Below are 18204 nucleotides of genomic sequence, written 5' to 3' on the forward strand. Positions count from 1 at the left end.
CTTGCATTTTCCCCCTGGGAGCTCACACAGGCCTGATCTGGAAGCGTGAAGAGGGCCCTGCCCTTGCCTGGCCCCCACCAGCCCCTCTCCTCGCTGTGGCCACCAGTCAGGCATCTCCCCACTTCCCATGGGGTGACGAAGCCCGTCTGTGCCCCACCAGCACCACAACCCTCCTGCACGGGCTCCATCTTGTGCAGCACCAGTGGGAGGCTCAGCACCCACGGAGGGGCCCTGCCTGCCGGCCTGGCGCGCTCTCCTACCTTACGCAGCACCTGGGCCATGGCTTCTCCTATCCATCCCAGCATCCCCACGGCTTTGCTGACAGGCTGAGCCCTTCTCCCAGGGCCTGGCAGAGCTGCCAGCAGGGCCAGGCTCCTCTCCATCCCCGAGTGCACTTCGCCTCCCTTCACTTTCCCCTGCCTCCCCTCCCTTCTCCCGCCTCCTCCCATGGGGAGTTTCCCAGCAGCTCAGTAATTAGCAGCAGCATCGCCAATGCTAATAACACCACCACAGCTCCTGCCATCCCAAGCTCAAACAACTTTACAGCCATCATCACGCCTCTGTAAGCTCCCCAGGGGAGCAGCATTACCCCATCACACAGATGGGGAGGACGGAGGTAAACAAGAGGCGGTGGTGGCAGCGGTGGGCAGGGAACACGAGGCTCTGAATCAGGCCCCGCACCTACCTGTGGGACCTTCCCGTCCTGGTGAGAAGGCCCTTTTGGAAGGAGGTCAGTGCCTGCACTGACAGCAGGACTTATCCAGAGACCACATCACTCAGTGTGGGGCCTGGGAGGTTTGTTCCTGGGCACCGTCCAGCGGGCAGGGCTGCGCACAGCCTGAGCTGGTGCCTTCTGACAGGACGGCAGGTACGGTGACAGCCCACACGAGCACCTCAGACCAGCCATCAGAGCTCACCTCTAATTGAGGACTTGCTGTTTACTGATGGATAAAAGACAATTTGAGCATTCACAAAATGAGGAATGCCGGGGGATTCTCATCTGAACTGCCTGACCAGAGCCAGCTCTGCGGGAGGGAGAAAAAGGGTCTGTGCTGGAGAAAAAGGGTCTGTGCTGCAGAGCTCGGGGCCAGCATCCACCCGCCTTGGGTGCAGTTCACCACATTTCATTTAAAAAGGCTCGCATGGATGGGAATTAGAGCTTTACAAAAAAAGCCCACCCACACTCCCACACAACAGGCTGACACAGCTCTGTAGCCCTCTGACAGACGGGGACAAAAGCCATATGCAAGGCAAAGGGTCACCGCTTTTGGCAAGTACTCGCGAGAAGATGTTGACTTTAAATGCTCTGAGGCCTGGCCTGCAGAGTCAGCCTGGGGTCCCTGTCAGGTGGGAGCACGGAAACAGAACGAGATTCACCCGAAGTGACCCAGCCTCGCTGCCCAGAACACGCTGCAGACGCCCTCCTGGCAGAAGAGCCCTTTCTGGAGGGTATTTCGTGTGTGGTGGGGCATGGTCTGAAGACACCAGCTGGCATTAGCCACGGCCCAGCAGGGCTCTGCACATGGATCCTTTGTGGGGCTGAAACGGGAAGGGCTGTGGGGCGCTGCTGCCGGCGGCGCGATGGACCACCTCCGTGCCTGGGCAAGTGGCACATGCAGCACCGCCGGGCTCTGCAGGGAGCAGGGCAGAAACTCAGATGCCCACGCAGGGACCCCTGCAAGCAGCAGGCTCCTGCCCCTCTCCAGCCCTGGCCTCTGGGGCTGTGCAAACGCATGGACACAGCGCCTCACCTTCCCTTACCCCTCTGCGGGTCTGTGTCCTGTGAGTTCCCTCTCTGCTGTTTGACCCTCGGGTGCACAAGGAATGCTTGGGAATTGCACTAAAATTGGACGGTCGGGGTTTAGCTCACAAATCTAGAGCAAGCAGAGAGCTAATAAACTCTACAAAACCTGGGCACAGAGGGAAGAGGCCTCAGGAGAGCAGCTGGTGGAAGAGTCAGGTCGCAGCACTCAGGCAGAGCCTGCACCACCCCCCTGCAAGAGCAAACCCCGGGTGTCTGCAAGGCGCCTCCCGTGACTGGGGTGTGCGTGTTCCTGCCTTCACTTGCTCTTGCCTGGACATTCCCCAAATCCTTGTGTACGTGGTCACAGGCTCACTAGTGGTTGGCAATGTCCCACGGGGCCTCATCTACAGACATAACCTGCGTGTTCACAACTACACTCCTAAGGAATGCTTTTTGCCTTACTCTTGCTGAAGCATGGCTTTTGTTCGGTTTCTGGCTGAATGTCTGAGTTAAAAATACAAAGCTATTTCTGGCAGAAGTGTGTTTTTTTTTTTCTGCCTTTATATTCCCTCGGATGCCCCAGTACTGCTGTCTCCTTTCTGGCTCAGATGAGCTTTGTTTTCCTTCTCAATGATCGTGGTTGCACCGGTGAGCAGCAGGAAATGCTTTTCCTATTAGACCATTTCCACTAACACTGTTGGGAATGAAGAATCAGCTCAGAGAAGTCTAAAAAAAAACAGTTGGTGTAAAAATCCTGTCTCCAGCGGTCAGACAACCGAACTGAAAATCAGAAGTGCCTGTGGTCAAAAGGGGATGTGTACGTACGCACACCCAGAGCAGGACATGTTCCACCTGTGACCCACAGACCAGGAACAAGGAAACACTTTCAAGCATCCCCCCTCTACAGACAGGCTTCCTCCCAAGCTCTGCAGCTCAGACCCTTTCATACCCAGCAAAAAATATTTTTTCATTTTTCTTTTCTTAAATATCAAGAAAAAATAGGCCTGTCTTTCCTGGCTTGGACTTAATCCACCTGGATTCAAGTGCATGATCATGGCAGTGTGACAGTGAATTACAGCCTCAGCATAAAGCAAGAGCCCAAATACTTCTGAGCACCCGTGCAATCATTACAGCTTTGCTGTTACAATCCATCTCCTGGAAAAAATCAAGCTGAGGACTTGGGGCTTCTCACTTGAGATCACCAAGTTCGAATACCTCCAAACCCACTCCCCCAGTCCAGAAACATGCAGTCGTCTGTGGGTGTGACTCTTGCCTCCAGAACTGAGAACAAAACCAGCACAGCTGCAGGAAACCTCCCCAGCACATTGTATTTGCCAGTGTCACAACATAAACAGCAATACAACCAGAAGATAATAGCCTCAAACAGCTCAATTGTTTGGGTTAAAGATGTCAAAAATGCACAAGGAGAGCTTTCCAGGACACAGATGTCCACCACCTTCCGGGGAGCCAAGGACAGACTAAGTCAGAGCTGTTCAACCCCGAATAGGGCCTTGCTGCATGCCAGTAACCTGTAAATGGCAAAGGCATCAGCATTTTTGGTTGATAAGCTATCAAAAACATGAAAAGGGCTCTGTTTCCTGAAGGCAACAAGCACGTTCCTGGTTAGCTCGGGAGGCTGTTCAAGTCAGGCTCCACAAAGCAAGGCCTCCAAATGTGTTCTTCTAGAAGTCAGGGCATCACACCCAGACAGTCCCAAACTCAGGAAAGTTCAGGTCTAAACCCCCACCGCAGAAGGTTACAAACACCACTAAACACCAAGCTCTCACAAAGCAGTAAAAGGAGGTTGGTACCCTGTTCTGCGTGATGGACAGTGAAGCTGAGGCTCAGAAAGGAAAAATAATCTGCCTGCAGTTGCCTGAACAGTCGACAGCAGAGCTAGACGCAGGCTCTGCTTTCCAGCCAACAGGCCACACTGCCACCCCCCACCAGGTTAGAAACAAAGCTCCAAGATGAGTACCAGAGGAGAAAAAACATCTTCCTACCGACTGTGACACCTGGACTCGGACTTCGCTGGCATCCAGCGGTGATGTACTTGACCCCTGGGGCCTTCTCTCTGAAGTGGGTTGGTGCTCCCGGTATTTCTTCGACCTTGCAGGTAAAGACAAGAACTCTTTGCCCGAGATCTTCAGGTCTCCCACGTGATGGCTGTCCCCATTCTGGTCCTTGGGAAAGCAAGAAATAGTCATTGCACAAATTGCTTGTCTCCGGTTTAACGTGGAGATCTGTTGGCAAATATCCCCAGAACAGGGGATGCACAGAAACGAGAAGTTAACGTGGCATTTAGATGGTGTGAGCTGCCACTCCCAATGTGCAGGGCTGAATAAGGACATTTTGTGTGTATCTGCAGCAGAGGATTTTAATGCGTGGAGAAGCAGCATCACCCAAACAGCACACAACAGTCAACCTCTCCATAGGGAGAAGTAGCATCCTCTTAAAAAAAAAACAGGTACAAAGGTAGAGGCATGAATTAGCACAAGTGGCTGGAGTCCCATTCAGCCCTCCTGCCAACCCTCCTGCCACCAGCGTGTGGGGCCAGCAGGGAAACGTGACCGACTGCAGCAGCTGGTTACAGGCAGCCCCCTGCTCCCTCACTGCTGTGCTTCCTGGGCCCTCTTCAACGCCTGTTTGCACTGCTCCCGTGGCCATATAAAACACAGGACTGTCACTTCTGTGTAATGCATGGGGAAACGAGGTGACAGATAACACGTCTCTTAAATCCTAGGTTTTGTCTCCTCTCACTGCAGCTCCTCGCTTGGTTTTTCAGGCCCTGCCATTCACCTGACTTCTCCTTCCTTACTCCCTTCCCGTGAGATGCACACAACTCCATCCCTTCTCTGCCAAAAGCCTCGTGTTAATGGCCCTGCCTGTATTATCCTAACAACCTCATTACTGCTGTCACGCAGATGAGGCCCTGATACAGAAACACCAGCAGGAGCATTCAGCATTTAGCTCCAAAGGCACTTATTAAAGGCACCAGGCACGTAACCAGTGGGATCGGAGTGCCTAAACCTGCTTGATGCCTTGGTGTTTCCATGCTGCAAACCACCTTATGATCGCTCACAGAGCACCGAGAGAACTCCCCAGTGACCTTACTCCTCATTCCAGCAGCTGTGTGCGGGTGAAAGAAGCTGGAGCCCAGCTCAGGAGCACAGCTCACCCAAGGACCCACGAGGCTGGGATTTTAAGAGGTGAGCACTGAGAAGGCAAAAACACTGAACAGGACCCGAAGTCACAGCACACCAGCAGCCCAACGCAGTAGGATGCTGGAGCCAAAATGCCTTCTCCACTCCTTGAAACACAAACAGGAATAGTGAGAACAAGCAAGGGGAGTTTCATCTCCTTAGATGCTATCAACGCGACCAACTGCAGCCAGGCTGGTGTCCACATCTTGAAAAGCAGGCCTAAAAGTGGGTTACAGAAGTGGAAAGAAGCTGCCTCACAATGCCTCACTGCCTCAGAAGCCTCGAACAGCTTCCTTCACGCCAAAAGAATAGATGGCTCAATTACAGCACGTAAACACCTCCAGGGTAAAACCGGCATGTGATAAAGAGATTTTTAGTCTGGTGGAGAGAGGAATAAATGAGAGCCAACGGCTGGGAGCTAAAACCAGGGAAGCTCAAACCAAGGAACAGGGCACAGGTCGGTGAGAACAGGACAATCGGGGAGGCAGCGCTCCTGCTGCCTGTTGGGGCACAACTCTGTGCAGGGGCACTGCACAAAAGTCCCTGGCCTGTTCGGTAACAGGGGGCCCTGTTGACTTCGAAGGCTATCCCTGGCAGAGCTAAGGGCAGAGAGGGTGAGAAAATAATGAGAGGGTGCTGGAGAGATCACGTTTCACGCCGCTGATTTATTCTTTGCAGTCTTAGCGCTCTCCCCATAGCAAGCCGGAAGCAAACAGCCCCCTCCCCTGGCTGGAGTCACCTCTCCCCAGGAGCTGCAGCAGGAGAGGAAGGGGAATTGCATCCACAAGGAGAGGTGAGCTCACACATGCCCACAGGACCACTTCAGGGGGAACAACTCGTTTCTGACCGCCAGGTTATGGACTGCCCACAATTCCCCCCAGAGTCCCAGAAATCCACCACCCTGCCTGAACTACTGAGCGAGGCTCAGCTTGTAGAGCAAAGAGCAGGAAACCAGCGGCGTTTGCAACGAATCACACGTGGCACAACTCACCCTGCCAGAGCCCCCGGGCCATGCTGCGATGAGTAGGACACAACTGATCGATCAGGACACAGAACCGATCGATCAGGACACAGAACCGATTGTCACCCTGACATTGGGCACTGCGATCACAGAGAACCCACGTGGTCGGTCCTCCAGCTCAGGTCCAACCCGTACCCGGAGGCAGGGGTTCTGGACTAGTGAATGCTAGTCTAGTGGCATGGGGAATGTCAGGGGGATTTACGGCAGCAGCCACCTGGCCTGGAATGGGTGGTTGTGGCTGGAGAAGAGATGGACCCGCACTGGTTACAGCAGGTAGGAGACAAATGGCCTCTGGGCAGGTGGATGAATTAACAAAAAGTGTGCTTGGAATTCAACTCCCTAAGAGTTAATTCAGGAAAGAGCTTTCGTCAGTCCCTCCAGGTGCCTGCCGGGCTGCTTAGGCACTCAAACGTTTCTGCAAGCCTGAGGTTATCTCCCATTGACCCCCTGCACCTACCCACAACTTGGGGGATTATTTTTTTTTGTGACACTTCTGCAAGAGTGGAAATGCTCCCTGGGGCATTCGGGAAAGCTGTGCCTGGAAAGCACCACATGAATATAAATGACTCCTGCCAACGCCTTTCCCAAAAAGCAGAGCTGGGCTGCCTGTCCCTGGGATCAGGCATGGCTGAACCACACGGCAGCACCGACACCTGCCACGGGGCAGACCCAGCGATCCTGCACAGGATTTTCTCAGAAATTTAAATGATCCCTGTAGGTGGAAAGGCTCAGTGCCTCCCAGCTGACTGTAGAAACAGCCTTTGCCCTGGGGAGGCAATGAAAACACTGATCTGCTTGGATCTGACATTTCCAGCAGTGAACCAGAGCAGAGGCAACCCTCAGAGCCCCCTGAGACAAGATCCTCTGCCTCCTGCAACGCTCCAGCTCCCGCTCCTGACCTCTCCTTCCCTGTCTGCACGGACGGGAGCACTCTGCTGGGTTAACAAGGCACCGAGACGTGCCACCAGCCACTGAAGGGGCTAAACTGCTCGTGCTTATCCTCTTTAATAAAGGGCTGGTTTTTTTCAAAGAAGCACAGAAGTGGCTTTTTCAGCTTTCAGCTAAGTGCCTTTTTAGCTAGACCAGCTGTTCCTCTCCTCCAAGCTCTCTAGAAACCCTCTTTGGTTAATCCCATTGACTCCCATGCTATCTGCTAATTGCATACTTCCCTGCACATGCAGGCAGCCAACAAGCCATTCCAGATTCCTACCGATATTTCATCTTCGAGGCAAGCCAGCCATCTTTGCTTACCTTTTCAGAAGGGAACTTCAGGAGGTCTAAGCTGTCCATGCTGTTTCTTTGGAGTCTCTTTGGCCTGGCTCCTGCAAAACAACGCACTCTCGCATCAGGAGGGTGTCACTCACCGGCAGCACCGATGTCACGCAGACCAAATTCACAGCGTGGCAGGACCCTCAGCTACTGTTAGCTGCAAAGCCAAGCGGACGGGATGTTGCAGCTGTGCTGTCCTTGAGATTCAGATCTGTTTTTTCTCTATTGTTTTGGGTCTTTTTCAAAGCACTGTCACAGCACAGTCAGTAACAGCGAGGGCTGCACAAAGCTTTTGATTTCGAACCAGTAGCGGGGGCACACCATGACCCCGGATCTCAGCTGAGGTCTCCGAAATTCCAGAGCTAGGAGCCCGACCCTAAACAAGGAAGGTCAGGGGACTGGCACTGAGAAAAATCATAACAAAAATACAGTTTAATACATCTGCGGGTTTGTTGCTTTATCTCCATGTTTTCAACTTAAAGAATGCGTCTGGGACATATCTTAAAGCTTTGCTCTGCAGTCACGAGGGCTGGAAAACTAAGTGAAAGAGCAAATATTTTCAAGTTATCACAGGCCCAGCCTCAAGGAGAGAGAAACCTTGCCCTGAAGCTGACAGACAAAACATAAAATTTGGCAACCATTAAGATATTTGAGATTTAATAAAATTAATTTAAATACTGTATTATAACAATAACAGAGAAGGTGAAAAACAGTTCAGCTTCTGACTTCTGTTTTCCACACTCTCTCTACCTGCACGTCTCCCTCCAACCTTCTCCCAGCTGCTCTCGCCTTGCTCACCAGCACACGCAGTTTTTACCAAATGGCCCTGGGGTGCCTCTAACACATCCAGGAAAACTTCTGCCCTTTCCCCTTCCTGCTCCCTTTTCCTGCCCTTTCCCGAAGTTTTTTTTTTGAAAACCATCCTCGTGCAAAGCCCTGAGAACGGAAACCACTAAACTCTGTGTGGTTCCTGCAGCAGCAAGCTCACCAAGCCGAAAGATTCCCCAGCTTCCCACCAACATCCACCAGCACCGACATCCTACAGCAGCCCCCACAGACCCTGCTCCAGCCCAGGGTGCCACCGAGCTGCTCACCAGACAAACTTAACGAGAGAAGGCCCAAAATTCACAAACCAATTCGGGACTGACTGCAAACAGAAGGCAGTGATTAAATGGAAAAGCCACCAGGTAGCAGGATTCCTGCATTAACACGCACCCAGTTCTGCCATGACTCCAGGTGCAACCACGGGCATTTCTCAGCTGCGGCACCTCCGAAGACAAAATTCCCCCCTCGCTCAGCATCGTGAGATACGGAGACAAGCTCAGATCACCTGGGACTTCGCATCCATGCCACAGCTTAGTTATGAATGACCTAAAGGCAACTCCACTGCCCCTCACGACTTCCTTACTACCCCAACGTGATTTACTTCTTGCAGCCACGACAGCCAAAGCAGCAAAACGTTTATGCACGTTTTCTGTCTCTCCAAAAAGCACGTGAGCATCAGCTTCATTTGAAGGTGACTTCAGCAGCAGGCTTTGAGTTAAGAAGGTACTGGAGGAGGTGGTGAATAGGTGGAGGATGGATATTGACTTGAGCACACAGCAAAGTCAGAGAGCAAGGAGAACACGCAGTGACACGCCGCTGCCGTCTGCACCAAGCTTTACCCTCTTGCACCCTGCAGAGCCATCGCTGCCTTGGCAGCAGCTCGGTAAAACCAGGATTCGATCTCGGAAGCTCGGCGATTGCTGCTGACATTGGCTCGGGCTCAGACTCGGGGCCGTTCTCCCGTTGGTGCGGGCAGGAAGAAAGGACATTGCTGCCCTCGATACAGCAGGCAGAACTCCTGATGTTACCGTTTTCATTTGTCCTTGCTTATTTTTACTAAGAAAGCTTAACTATGCTATTTTGTCTTTGCTAAGGTATCATAAGGACCGACTCTGAGGAGGATGGGAAAGGCCCATGCTGCTGGATACCGGTGACACGACATGGTTCTTTGCTATCTGAACGCTTTACCACAGGCTGGATGTGCACCACAAAGACAGCTGAAACGATGGAGCCCAAGCCCTCTCCACCCCAGCATGGAGACGGCCGCACAGCTCTCAGTGGGTCGGCACAGCCCGCCCTGGCTCACTCTGGGAGGACCCAGAGCTCCTAAAGAAAGCCGAGGTCCTCAAAGACACCTCACACCCAGCTCCCGACGCTCCACTGTGCTCCCACCAGCCCCTGGGGGCACCAGCAAGAAGGAGGCAGCTCTGCGGGGTCTGCCCCCACGCTGCCACACGAGCAAAGACCGAGCAGAGCCCTCCCGGAGCTGCCACGTCGGCCGGCAGGAGCTCGGCAAGGGGAGAAGCAAGGAGAGCCCGCGATAAAAGACACCCACAAACACTTAACCGGATCACGCGTTTGGGTTTCAAAGCGATGCCCGAGAGGTGAGAGCGGCATCTGGAAGCGAGCGTGCGTCACGGCAGCTTTTAAGGGCCACTTCCAGGAAAGCGAGGAAGAAGCAAAGTGCGTCTGATTAGATAAACACACAGCGTTTCCAACAGGCTAAAGAGTCGCTAATTACACACCTCCATCCTAAGGTGCTTTTGTACATTTGCAGTAGCATTAAACCGCTGGCCAGAAACCATTAATCTCTGCTCTGCGAAAGCCTGCCTTCCTCTCTGTTAATTTAATAAACGTCGTCAGCCGAGACGACCCCAGCAATTAGGGCACGCAGAACCATTTGTCTTTTTCCGTTGTTTTGGTGCTGGTGTTCCTCTGCTACCGCGCAGACTTCACATTCAGTTGAGCTAAGATAGGAAGAAGTTAGGAATTACACATTCAACTTCCCAGCAGGCCAGCTCGGCTGTTTTCCTCCTGAAGAAAACACGACCAGCACCGGGGCCGGATGCCGGCCTCGAAGCGCCCGGTTCTGCCCTCGCTCGCACCGAGCTGTCCCACGGGCAGAGCAAGCAGCACCAGCAGCTAGAAGAATTCAGATGCTACCTACAGCCAGGGTTATCATAAGCTGGATGGAAGCGGGCAGCAGCTCCCACCACGCTCGCAGAAAAGTTTCTCCCCTTTTTTCCCCTGGCAGACACGCTCAGGAGCCCGCACGCGCCCATCCTGCCGCAGAGCGGAGAGGTTCCCGTACTCACAGGCACGCCGCGACACGACGAGTCCCGCTAGCTTGCTGCCTTCCAACGGGACATTCCCTCTGACAGCTCCGAACGTAACTTCCAGGTGTGCTCAGATCCTCCTCAGAAGCGATTTTCCCAGCAATTCCTGCAGCCCCAGAGCCCGGATCCACGCTGCCCCTTTCTCCCCAGCGCCGACCGACAGCAGCCGCCGTGGAGGCAGAAGATTGAGCGGCTGAAAACCGGTGTCTGTTCCTCTGTAAGGGCTTTTCTTCTCTCTCCAGTATTTATTGGCATGTTTACCAAGCCTACTGCAGAGCAACGGAAAACCTCAGGGGCATTTCTAAATGCTCGCTCTGTCTTCAAGGTTTGCTGAGGTCTCTAACACAGCGAGTCGAAACCTTCTTGTGAACATCAGCTGAGCGCCGCTGCTGACTGCCCGCATTCATGGCTTGTTTTCCTGGAGCTCCTCGGATGTTGTTCTTCTCAGTGCTCAGGCTCAGGGTTGTTGTTTCTGTTTAAATTTTTTTTTTCCCAAAATCTTCCCCCACCCACCCCCCCCATGCTCTCAACACCCCCACGAACCAAGGAGGGGTTTCTGTTTGTTTTTTTTACTTTTTGCTTTTGCAGTTTGGTTCCTGGGGCGTTTAACGGTTTTCACATTCCCGTGTTTTAAAACTTGAAAATCCGTCACCTCCCTACCTGGAAGGAAGCAACAAACTCTCGTGGTGTGTGGGGGATTTTACTGGGGCAGAGCAGGGGAGATCCTCGTGTGCTCGCCTGCATGTAGCTGTGACATCCTTCCTTCTCCTAGCCCCCTCTTATCCCCCCCCCGTCACAAATACTCTCCAGTCTTCCGTCCTTGGGACGCTCACCCAATACATCCCCACCATACACCCATCCAGATGCTGCTTTTTTCTCCATCTCCCACCTCCCTGCAGAGATGGGGACAGTCCCTCCACACAGCCGTGTGCTACCTCTGACGACACAGATACGAGAAACTTTATCCACAATCTTTTCTTCACAGCCAGAAGTTTGACAGCGCACGCTCCAGCTGTCCTTGGGCTTCTCAAGCTGATTAAGTGTAGGGCAACACTCCGCTTTTCAGGGCTTCTGGGGCTTTTTCAGCGTATTTAGGGGAAAGACCACACCAGGCCTCTGCTTAAAAAGCCACGCACCCCTGGCAGTGCCTGCTCAGCACAAAGCTCCCCCTGCTTCCAGCCGGGTGGGGCAATGAGACACGGGGGGACCGGTACGCTTCCTCCCACTGCTCCGTGCTCCTGCAGGACAGCGATGGGTGACCCCACGTAACTCTGCAGTAGGGTAAAGCTGGGCAGACAGCGTGGGCAGTTTTGTTCCTGCATGGACAGTCTCCAGCTCCAGCTGGCACTCCTGAGAGCTCAGAGCTGACGAGATCGAGCACAACACGTGTAGCAGCGACTCAGGGAGCCCTGCCAGCAGCTCTCATCAACTTGACGTGTGCTTTGATGACTCCTAGGCTCTCCCCCATCTCCAGCTTGGAGAGCTGCCTACTGCATCCCTGGCTGAGATGGAGCAAGCTCCCCGATGCAGATCGAGGGGCAGTTCTGTCTGGGGGCCCGGATGGCACCATGTCCCTCTGGGGTGGCTGCACCGGAGGGAGCAGAATTAAACCTGACAGCGAACTCCACAGAAGCCACAGGGAAAGGTTACACGGCCAGTATCATCCCCCCTCGCCCTGCAGCTCTCCTGGCCGAGCAGCGCATGTCCTAGGTCAGTGACGTGCCCCCAGGACAGCTGGGGGGTAGGAGATACCCAGCAGAGCCCAGGCTTTGCACAATAAAGAACACAACAAATCTTGGCAGAAGCAGTTGCTGTATTTTCTTGGAAAGGTCATTTCCTTCCACACCTGTACCAACTGAGATATCAGCTTGTCTTTGGGGCAGATTTCACCAGCCCAGGACGTTGCCTTCCTCCCTTTGTACACACCCCGGCATTTCAGAACCTTGACTGTGGCAGACAGCTCTAAGTATTAAATAGGACTAAATTAGACCAGCCAGGCAGTTGTTTGGGGGGGGGGGGAGGTCTGTAAACCCTACCAGGCTCCGAACTAACAGTGGAGATATGGTCCAGCAATCTCAACGCACACAGAGCATTTCAAATCTTTCACTGCTGACATCTAATCAGGAAATCTCCGTTTAGCTGGTGCTCCATTATTACAGCAAGCGCTCTTCAAAAAGAAAAGGAAAAAAACCAGCAGCAAGGAAAGGAAAAAAAATAAAAAAGCCTCCAGTAGGACAAGCAGCTCATTTAGGGCTTTAATTAGTCTTCAAACATGTAATGGGTTCTGGCACTATAAATCCACTTGACCTCTATTATTGCCAGCACTTGTATGATAAATGCTGGCATTTGTTTTCCCAGTTGATGTTACTGGGACAGAACAATACTTTTCTCTAAATAGAGAAAGCAAATAATATCAGTTATTTACAACAACTGAGCCATAAAACGCTGGCACCAAGCTGCTGTGCATCGATCTAGGGGATGGACCATCTGTTTGCCCACCCATCCCTTAGAGTGGAAAGGACCAGGGGAACCCTGACATGGCTGAGACTTTTTCCTCCCTAGCAGTTAAATGAGGGCTCTTTGGGCTCTATGGTCCAGGCCAACACCATGAACATGTACAGCTTGCAACAGAAAGGACAGCACACATGGGAAGGACAAAAATCAACCCATAGCTAAGGGTCAGGGTGGCAGGGAAAGCTGGAGGAAGGTTGCTTCCAGCACGCTGTCACGTCAGACTTCCTGAGAAATGCTTTGGTCCCACGCAAGGTCCTGCATCCTCAGCCCCCCATATCAAAGCTGGAAGCCAAGAGGACAGGAATGAAACCTCTTCTGCTGGGAAGATTGGGCTCCTGTGTGTTTGCTCTGACTAGCTCCGAAGTGCTGTATTCGTTGGCACACAGACCAGCACACAGCTGAGCAAATATCAGCCTTCCAGACAGATCCTGAGCACTACAAAAACCTTCTCCAGAATAACAAAAGTGTTGTAGCTTTCTTTTTTCCATAGTGAAACTGTTCCTTTAAATATATACATGCATGTACAATATGCAGTAACAAAAACAAGTTACTTCTGAACTGAGATGCTCATCTGCTTGATTTGGCAGAAGACGCTTCACGTGTGTCACCCAAGTTCCACGTCCTCCTGAATCCAGTTTGACAGCTCGACAACCGGCTGGAAGTACCAGCAATATCACAGCAATATTGCACGTCAGCAGCACCCAGGAGCCCCGTGACATCGGGCTGACTGCATCCAGGGAGGGCGGCTGGCACAGAGGCTTCTCACGGGGGAGTAAGGAGACACTCCGGACCACATCCCAGAAGAGCCTTCATTCATGTGGCCGAGGTGGGACTTGGAGCAGAAGTCCTCCTTGGAGACAGATGACACAAAGGAGTTTCCTTCCCCCAGTAGGAGCAAAACCAATGCAGCTCAGAAAAGCTGCGGTCTTTGAGCATAAGGTTATCCTACGTCTTGAAGCCTTACAAACCATTACTGATTGCTGTGATTTTGGGCATGTCTCTGATTCCAGTCCCCCTCCCCACCTTTCCCCATCCGCAGCGGGCATCATTTTCTCTCTGAGTAAGGCTGGAATATGGCTTTTTGCAAATAAAGTGTTGGCAATTCAGGCCAAAGAATGAAGTATCTCGGTTTGGACTTGCAGGATATAGAACATACAGCGCACCCAATGATGCACCACCTGACAAAGTCAAATACAAGCCTCGTGGGAAACTTGGAGCCGTGTCAGGGGAGGCCTAGCAGAACCATGACCTCCCCTAGGCAATGCTTAATAGATTAATAGTTCTGGGGACAGAAGGATTTTCGGGGAGATAAACTGAACTGGGTGGAGCAGACTGGGAGGAGGCACATAACCTCGGGCTAATTCAAGAACAGCCATGGTAGGATTGGCAGGAACACCTGGTTTTCTTCTAAAAGAGCAAGATTTTCTCTGCCAGTATATAGCAGAGCTTCATGACCTCTGATCTCCCGTTACAAGCTTGCGTTGAACAAGCAGAGATCAAAAAGACACTGAGTTTGAGCTAGGAAGTGACACGCAGTAATTAACACGGGCACCATCAAGCAGCTAAACAAGCCCAGTCAGAGCAGCTGTGTCCTACGGGCTGACTCAGGGAGGGCAAGAACAACACGTGTCAGAGCTGTGCGGGGATCAAACACCCACAGCAAAATCCTATAGAGAGGGGGCAACATACTCGATCCCTCCTCCTGGAAGCTGCTGTGAATCTGTCACCAGCTTGCAGCAGGCAGGCACCTTCCAGCTACTGGCACGTGGCTGGCCACGCTGGCCTTTGAATTCACGAGCTCCGATTGTCCCTACAAGCCCCAGGTCTCTTTGCTTCCCTACAAGCCCCAGGCCTCTTTGCTAAGCAAAGCTCTGTTGTCTGAGTGCCCAGCTCCGTCAGGCAAGGGGCCAGCCCTGCTGCTGAGTGGAGCGGTGTGTCCAGTGAAGTGCCAAAGCAGACCAAGTCCCCTGTACAAAAACCTTTAAGGATAAAAAGTAATTCTAGCTGGGATAGCTGCAGGAGGCTGGAACAGCAGCCAAAGGGGATTTCAGGCTTCCCAGCTCTGAGCAGGGGTTTGTGTAAGGAACTGACCATTTCCATGAAGTTAGCTCTCCCCACAACAAGAGGTTCCTTGATTTAACGGATGGCTTTGCCAAAGGCCACGTTGTATCTTCTCTGCCAAAGGATTTGCGAACAAGCCTCTTCCTCGTTCCTCCTTTCTAGCACTTGCAATCTCCCCTGGCACCAAGATAAAACAGGCACCTGAATTTCGTCAGCACAATATCCTCTCCTCCAGGCCCGAAGCATTTCGTCTGCCGTGAGCTGGAATCTTGCTGCACTTCACATTGACACTGGGAAGGTAGCTCGTGTACAGGGCGAAGTGAGAGGAGAGAATTAAATACTGCTAAAAACTTTGGGAAGAATATTTTTAAAACTTCATAAAGCTAATGCTGGGGCAGTCTGAGCTGAGTGCTAAATAACTCAATTTAAATCCAAATGACTCAGAGGTTCATCTCGCCTCATCAGTGCTACTGAAGTGATTTAACAGCTGTAACAGCAGAGGTTACTCAGAGGTTTAGAGAAGACTCAGAGATAACAAAGAGGCATCCTTTAGATATCCTAAATCTTCACTCAAGCCCCCCTCCCATTCAAGCAGCACTCCCGTCATCCTTCCAGCCCTGCTCCATCACGGCAAGGACCACCACAGCTCAGGTCATTTTGGAAACCTTCCTGCAGGTGCCTTAGTGGGAGGCAACACTCATCGCCCAGGAGCATACCAAGCACAAATCTGAACTCACAGCTAAGGCTCTACTGAGCATCTGTTTGAGCACAAAAAAAAAAAAAACCTTCCAGGCCACCCTGTATTCTGCCTTCCACTTGGCCAAGAGCTACTCTGTTGAGTCAACTTCTCATCCATCAGAGCTGCACACGCAGGGTGCAGTTAAACCAGCACGGCCCTGGGCTTTCATCCCTTTATTTGGGATGGACAAAGGCTGAGCTGCAGCCCATCAGCTCTTAGGAAAATCAAATACAGTTGAAGATACTTAACATTAAACACTTTCAGTGGCTAGGCTTACTTGATCTGAACGGTGAGAAGCAGGGCAGGTTACGTGCTGAAGCCTCCAGCGAGGTGACCCCGTACTCGGCTGCAGAGCAGAGGCAGAGGCTGCCCACGCGCTGCATTTTGGGCTCCCCAGCCCTGCTGCCTCTCAGCTTGGCCACGGCAGCTCAGTGCAGGCCTGCAGGGTCGGTGGTCCCTGCACCCAGGGGCTGCTGCTCAGGCCTGACCCTCGGCTCCCATCAGCCAAGCCTGAGTAGCTCCGAGCAGCCCTGCCAGAAATCTCTTCTGCTGCCCCAGCCGGGGGCCATCCCTTCCTTTCCTCTCCTTCCCCCAGAGGTCGACTGGGGAAGCTACTGTAACCTCAAAATCCTTCCTCCCCACACGCCCCAAAGCTTCTACATTCTTCAGGCTTTCTCAGGAGCCGTACCACGTCAAGGATGTATCTGTCTGTCCCCCCACGGCCTTTCTGCATCTCTCAGCTAAGCCTTGTCTCCAGACACCGAAGTCGCAGCCTCGCGCTGTCCCCCTGTCGGAAGGTCTCAGAGGGCCACGTCCCTCGGCTGTCACCCACCACAGTCCTTGCAGCACGGTCGAGCAAGCCACGGAGAAGGACCATCCCTGCACAGCATCCCAGCCCGAGGCTCAAGCTGGTACGGGTTGGCAGCTCTGCCTCCTCCTCGCTTTGCGTCAATAGAGGCTGGTCAGCCGAGCATATTTCAGCAGCCCTAAACACTTCTCAGATACTTCAAAGATATTTAAAGCAAGCAAGCAAACAAACAGGCTGGGAAACATAAAAGCAGATTTCTTCTACCCCTAATTTATCCCAGGGTTCAAAGATTCTTGTGAAGAAAGCAAGCTCAGAATTGCACTGAGGATGCAAAGACCCACACTGAAAGCCACGCAGAGCTGATCACTGCCCAGAAGGAGACGGGTTTCGTGCCTACCCGGACTGCCCACCTCCTCACCCCACTAACACAACCTGAAGCACGGCTGCCTCTCACACAGGTTCCTGAAACCCAAGCGCAGACAAGCGGAGCAGCCTTGTAACCCCACTTTTTCAGCAGAGGCTGTGCAGAGTGGGGGAAGTCTACGATTCTGGGGGGATATTCTATGATTCTAAGTCAGGCTCGCAGCCGAGTCCTTTCCTTCCCTCCAAGCTCGCTGAGCACAGCTGGGCAGCGGTGGCTGTGTACTGCAAACAGCACGGAAACCGTGCCGGGAACCAGCACACAACGCTCTGAAAGCATCTCCATGTGTGCCAACGCGTTCTAGAACACCTGCATCCCTCCCCACCTACACCCAGCTGCCAGGAGAGGTGCTGCTCAGCGTCTCCTAACACTACTGCTGCCATCAGAGATGACAGCTGAGGCTGACACGCTGCTGAGTGTAAAAGAAAAGCAGCCCAGAATCAGTTTTTCTTTTAGAGAAGCACTGAAAATCCAGCTGAGCTGGCCGGCCAGGGCTGCTCTCTGCCTTCTGCCCGACACCTCCATCCCTTTGGCAGCGGGTGAGCCCCTTCCCTGTGCTCCCTGCAGCTGGCAGGCAGCCCCCGGCCGGCGCCAGCCTCCAGAGGGGAGAGCTGACAAGGAGGAATTGAAGAGAGGAACGCTGCAGGGCAGCGATGTGCGCACACAACCTCAGCTAACCCTCCTCGGTGCCACTGCCACAGGCTGCTCGAGGCCAGGTCGAGCGCTCCCGACCCACCGCTGCTCGTGGAGCACCAGGCACAGCTCCAGCCTGCTGAGCAGGGGCTGGAGCCTCAGCCCAGACGGCCCGACCCAGAGCAGGGCGGCACAGGGCAGCACCCTCAGCCCCGGGCTAGCAGAGCTGGCTGCGTGCACCCGGGGCACCCCCAGCACCAGGCAGCGTTTCTCGCTGCTCACGGCTGCTTTGACCTCTGCAACACAAATCCCTCACGAGCGCAGCGAGTTCCCTTCCCTCCAACAGCAAGAGCCTACCCGTACCCAGTTCTTAACTTGCAGCGTGTGAAAGAGGGCAAGACCACTTTTCAGGGCCGTGTATTCGTGTGTTCAGAGAAGCAGACACAACCTCTGTTTATTTGCTTTGTGTTTTAGCTCCTCTCCAGCTTCTTCTGGTTTGTTGCTTTAAGCTCTCCCTGTTCGCATTTCTTCACAAGGTCGTTGCTTTCACAAGACTTTTGTAGCACTGCCCCACTTCCCTGGCCTCCAGCTTTGTCTTCTGACTTCCAACTGCTCTCAGAATATTAATTA

General features: G+C 53.0%; 1 protein-coding gene across 9 annotated transcripts in view; it reads right to left on the reverse strand.

Moving 5' to 3' along the window:
- Positions 1-18204, reverse strand: part of GPSM1 (G protein signaling modulator 1) — a 78956-nt gene that overhangs the window by 18799 nt on the left and 41953 nt on the right. For 6 of the 9 annotated variants that reach the window (XM_040531002.1, XM_040531000.1, XM_040530999.1 and 3 more), the window contains exons 10-11: positions 7220-7290; positions 3748-3927 (exon numbers count right to left, since the gene is read on the reverse strand). In XM_040531002.1, the coding sequence (XP_040386936.1) occupies positions 3748-3927; positions 7220-7290 (251 nt within the window). Of the gene's footprint in view, positions 1-260; positions 534-3747; positions 3928-7219; positions 7291-7332; positions 7767-10377; positions 10804-18204 lie in introns of those variants that run through there. The other 3 variants (XM_040531004.1, XM_040531007.1, XM_040531005.1) reach the window with 3 other exon arrangements.

Source organism: Cygnus olor, chromosome 19 (assembly GCF_009769625.2).
Source record: "Cygnus olor isolate bCygOlo1 chromosome 19, bCygOlo1.pri.v2, whole genome shotgun sequence".
NCBI lineage: Eukaryota > Metazoa > Chordata > Aves > Anseriformes > Anatidae > Cygnus > Cygnus olor.